Source organism: Dipodomys ordii, unplaced genomic scaffold, assembly GCF_000151885.1.
Source record: "Dipodomys ordii isolate 6190 unplaced genomic scaffold, Dord_2.0 Scaffold163, whole genome shotgun sequence".
In the NCBI taxonomy this organism is placed as follows: domain Eukaryota; kingdom Metazoa; phylum Chordata; class Mammalia; order Rodentia; family Heteromyidae; genus Dipodomys; species Dipodomys ordii.
This window is the reverse complement of record NW_012267379.1, coordinates 534,193-538,765: the sequence shown is the minus strand read 5'-3', so window position 1 is coordinate 538,765 and position 4,573 is coordinate 534,193. Positions and strand designations below refer to the sequence as shown.

At 54.6% G+C, this 4,573-nt stretch overlaps 1 protein-coding gene across 2 annotated transcripts in view; it reads left to right on the top strand.

Moving 5' to 3' along the window:
• The window catches only part of Hexdc (hexosaminidase (glycosyl hydrolase family 20, catalytic domain) containing), an 18,970-nt gene that overhangs the window by 7,985 nt on the left and 6,412 nt on the right, over window positions 1-4,573 (top strand). For both annotated transcript variants that reach the window (XM_013033134.1, XM_013033133.1), the window contains exons 3-4: window positions 1,701-1,788; window positions 2,874-3,038. In XM_013033134.1, the coding sequence (XP_012888588.1) occupies window positions 1,701-1,788; window positions 2,874-3,038 (253 nt within the window). The remainder of the gene's footprint in view (window positions 1-1,700; window positions 1,789-2,873; window positions 3,039-4,573) is intronic.

Here is a 4,573-nt window from a genome sequence, read left to right as displayed (position 1 = left end):
GTGTGGTGTGAGCGTGGTATGAGATGCTGGTGTGTGTGGTGTGAGCGTGGTATGAGATGCTGGTGTTTGTGGTGTGAGTGTGGTGGTGAGATGCTGGTGTGTGTGGTGTGAGCGTGGCGGTGACATGCTGGTGTGTGTGGTGTGAGCGTGGTATGAGATGCTGGTGTGTGGTGTGAGCATGGTATGAGATGCTGGTGTTTGTGGTGTGAGCGTGGTGGTGAGATGCTGGTGTGTGTGGTGTGAGCGTGGCGGTGACATGCTGGTGTGTGTGGTGTGAGCGTGGCGGTGACATGCTGGTGTGTGTGGTGTGAGCGTGGCGGTGACATGCTGGTGTGTGTGGTGTGAGCGTGGTATGAGATGCTAGTGTGTGGTGTGAGCGTGGTGGTGAGATGCTGGTGTGTGGTGTGAGCGTGGTATGAGATGCTGGTGTGTGTGGTGTGAGCGTGGTATGAGATGCTGGTGTGTGTGGTGTGAGCGTGATGGTGAGATGCTGGTGTGTGTGTGTGAGCGTGGTATGAGATGCTGGTATGTGGTGTGAGCGTGGTATGAGATGCTGGTGTGTGTGGTGTGAGCGTGGTATGAGATGCTGGTGTGTGGTGTGAGCGTGGTATGAGATCCTGGTGTGTGGTGTGAGCGTGGTATGAGATGCTGGTGTGTGTGGTGTGAGCGTGGTGGTGAGATGCTGGTGTGTGTGGTGTGAGCGTGGTATGAGATGCTGGTGTGTGTGTGTGAGCGTGGTATGAATGCTGGTGTGTGTGGTGTGAGTGTGGTATGAGATGCTGGTGTGTGTGTGTGAGCGTGGTGGTGAGATGCTGGTGTGTGGTGTGAGCATGGTATGAATGCTGGTGTGTGTGGTGTGAGCATGGCAGTGATGTTGGTGAGTGTGGTGGTGAGATGCTTGTGGTTTGTATGTCCTTTGTGTTGTGGTTCTTTTTCTAAAGTAATGTACTTTATGTCTCAAAGTGAAAATGTACCATAGTTTCTTTGGAGCTGGAAACAGGTTTACATAGAGCCAAAAGAACCTTCTATGATTAAAATCCATAGACATAGTTGAAATACATGCAAAAACTAGAAATGTTTTTTTTTTTGTCCGTCATGGGGCTTGAACTCTGGGCCTGGGCGCTGTCCCTCAGCTCTTCAGCTCAAGGCGAGCGCTCTACCACTTGAGCCACAGCACCACTTCCAGCTTTCTGGTGGTTTATTGGAGATAAGAGTCTCGCAGACTTTACTGCCTGGGCTGTCTTTGAACTGAGATCCTCAGATCTCAGCCTCCTGAGTAGCTAGGATGACAGGCATGAGCTGCGGGCTCCCCGGCATGGTTTTCTTTTCTGAGATAAGCCCATGGAGAAGTCATGATGCCCTCTGTGGTGGATGAATCAGTAGACTGGGCAGGGCCCTTGCACAGAGTGACCCCTGAGAACAGGCTCTCGGCCTTGAGGGCTCACGGTTCGGTTGAAGGCTGTGCAAAAACAAAGGCATGGGGTGAGTTTCCCTGGAGCTGGTCTGCTAGTGCTTTTCAGGGTAATCGTGTGCAGCCAGGCTTCATGTAAAATCTCTGTGAGATGAGAGCAGCTTCCTGTCCAGGTTGCCGAGGGTCTGGTGACAGCGCTGTCACTATCTCCACTGCCTCCTGGACCCCAGGGCTGGCTGGGAGGGCTCGGTGCTGGCCTCTGCAGGCTCGCTGAGGCTTTGTCTTGCAGCCCCTCTGAAGTGGCAGAGCTCCTGCGCCTGGCCAGATGCAGCGAGCTGGAGGTCATCCCCCTGGTGCAGACATTTGGACACATGGAGGTGAGCGGCAAGGCTGGAACTTACTTGACACCAAAAACATGGTCTGGCAGCAGGCCTGTGCCAGGGTTGGGGAGCACAGACACAATACTGCCTTCAGGGGGTTGTCCTGTGAATGGCTGCAGAGCACACAACCCCAGGGCAGAGGAGCCCTGCCTGGGAGCAGAAGCAGCCTTCCATTGTCTGCCCGTGTCCCCCTCCCTACACACCATTAATGCCTGAAAGTAGTCATGGCCAGCCAGTGGCTCACACCTGTCTAATCCTAGCTACTCAGGAGACTGGTATCTGAGGATCAAGGTTCCAAGCCATGCCAGACAGGAAAGTCCACGAGACTCTTACCTCCAGTGAACCACCAAAAAGCCTGAAGTGGAGTTGTGGCTCAAGTGGTGCAGTGCTAGCCTTCAGCAAAAGAAAGCTCAGGGACGGAATGCTGGTTCTGAGTTCAAGCTCTAGGGCCGCACAAAAAGAAAAACCAAACGTTTCACAATGTGATTGATTCCCAGAGCCCTAAGATGGCTGCTCCTTTGTGCACATGACCCCGAGTGGATTCTTTCAAGGACCGAATTTCCTCATGTGTGTGCTTGTCCAGGGGAGGATCCCCGTGTGTGTGTGTGTGTGTGTGTGCGTGTGCGTGTGCGTGTGCGCACGTACCTGTGGAGATCTGCCCCTGTGTGCACCCGCAGAGGCAGGCCTCTGCCCCTCTGTGCACCCGCAGAGGCAGGCCTCTGCCCCTCTGTGCACCCGCAGAGGCAGGCCTCTGCCCCTCTGTGCACCCGCAGAGGACCTGCTGGCTCTTCACACTGAGCCAAGCCACCCGTGGCTCTGCCTGCTTCACCTGCTTCTGTTCCTCAGCTCAGTTAGAACTGAGGGCAGCATGCTGCCAGGGGACCAAGTGGAGGTTTAGGGACTGCTGCCTGGCCGGGGCCCTCAGCTGTGCCGGGGGCCCCCCTCCTGGAGATGGGAGCGTGAGCCGTGCAGGTCACGGACGGGCCTGGGCACTGAGCACAAAGCCCTCTGTGTGGCTGGAGCCTGGAGCCTGGCCCAGGCCCCCGGGCAACAGCTCCCCACTGCCCTCCGTCTCCCCACAGTTTGTGCTGAAGCACGCAGCATTTGCTCACCTCCGAGAAGTAGCCTGTTTCCCCAACACTCTGAACCCTCATGCGGCCGAGTCCCTGGCGCTGGTGGGGGCCATGGCTGACCAGGTTCTAGAGCTGCACAGGAACGCACGCTGGCTGCACATCGGGTGTGACGAGGTGAGTGTGCCGCCACATCACCTCCGGGACACGGCTGCTTCTCCGTGGGCTCTGCTGTTCTTTTGACTTGGTTTTGTTTGCTTTTTCTTTTTCTTTTTTTTCTGGTATTGGGTTTTGAACACAGGGCCTTGCACTGGCTAGACTGGAGCTCTACCACCTGAACCCTCCAGGCCTGCCTTTTGCTGATATTTGGAGGTGAAGTCTGACCTCAAAATTCAATTCTTTAGGTCTCGGTCTCCTGAAGCTAGAATTTATAGGCCTTAGCCAATGACACCCAACTTGGTTCCTTTTAATAGAAAAATAATACAATTCTTAGCTGGGCGCTGGTAGCTCATGCCTGTAATCCCAGCTACTCAGGAAGCTGAGATCTGAGGATCATGGTTCAAAGCCAGCCCCGGCAGGAAAGTCTGTGAAACTCTTATCTCCAATAAACTGCCAGAAAACTGGAAGTGGCGCTGTGGCTCAAGTGTTAGAACACTTGCCTTGAGCTGAAGAGCTGAGGAACAGCGCCCAGGCCCAGAGTTCAAGCCCCACAACCGACCAAAAAAAAAAAAAGTCTCACAGACTTTCCTGCCTGGGCTGGCTTTGAACTGTGATCCTCAGATCTCAGCCTCCTGAGTAGCTAGGATTATAGGCATGAGCTGCTAGCACCCTGCTCTATGAGACTCTCCAGTTAACCACCAAAAAGCTAGAAACAGATGTGGCTCAAGTGGTAGAATGCTAGCCTTGAGCAAAGAATTCAGATACAGCTGGGTGCCAGTGGCTCACGCCTATAATCCTAGCTACTCAGGAGGCTGAGATCTGAAGATCACTGTTGGAAGCCAGCCTTAACAGGAAAGTCCGAAAGCTCTTATCTCTAACCACCAGAAAACTGGAAGTGGCGCTGTGGCTCAAATGGTAGAACGTTTGTGTTGAGCAAAAGAGCTCAGAGACAGAGTTCAAGCCCCATGACTGACCCCCTCCTCCCAAAAAGATTCAGATACAGCATCCAGGCCCTGAGTTCAAGCCCAGGTCCAACACACACACACACACGAGTGCACACATGTATTTGTGCTCCTGCTTCAGCATGCTCAGAACTGTCACAATCCTGTGAACAGTTACCCTCAGTTCATCACTCCAAAATAAGACCCCTCACACCTCCCTCCCGCCCCTGGCAGCCTCTGACTTGTTTCTGCTTTAATGGCTTGCCTGGCCTGGCATGGCTTGTCAGTGGAGGGGCATGCTGTGTGGCCTTGTGTGCCTGGCTGCTTTCCCCCAGATCATGTATCCAGGCCAAGATTCCTGCGTACCGTAGCTCGCGTCAGGGGTGGGAGTGGACGGGGAGGTTCTGCTTCCCAGTGATTGGAGCAGAGATGTTCTGAACCCAAGGGGCTCCTAGGGAAGCTGAGCACCACCCTGCAAGACACTAGCAAGACTGAGTCTCCCAGGCCCACACAAACAGCCTCCCAGGACTGAGCAGCCTCCTGCCTTCCCCACACAAACGGCCTCCCAGGACTGAGCAGCCTCCTGCCTTCCCCACACAAACGGCCTCCCAG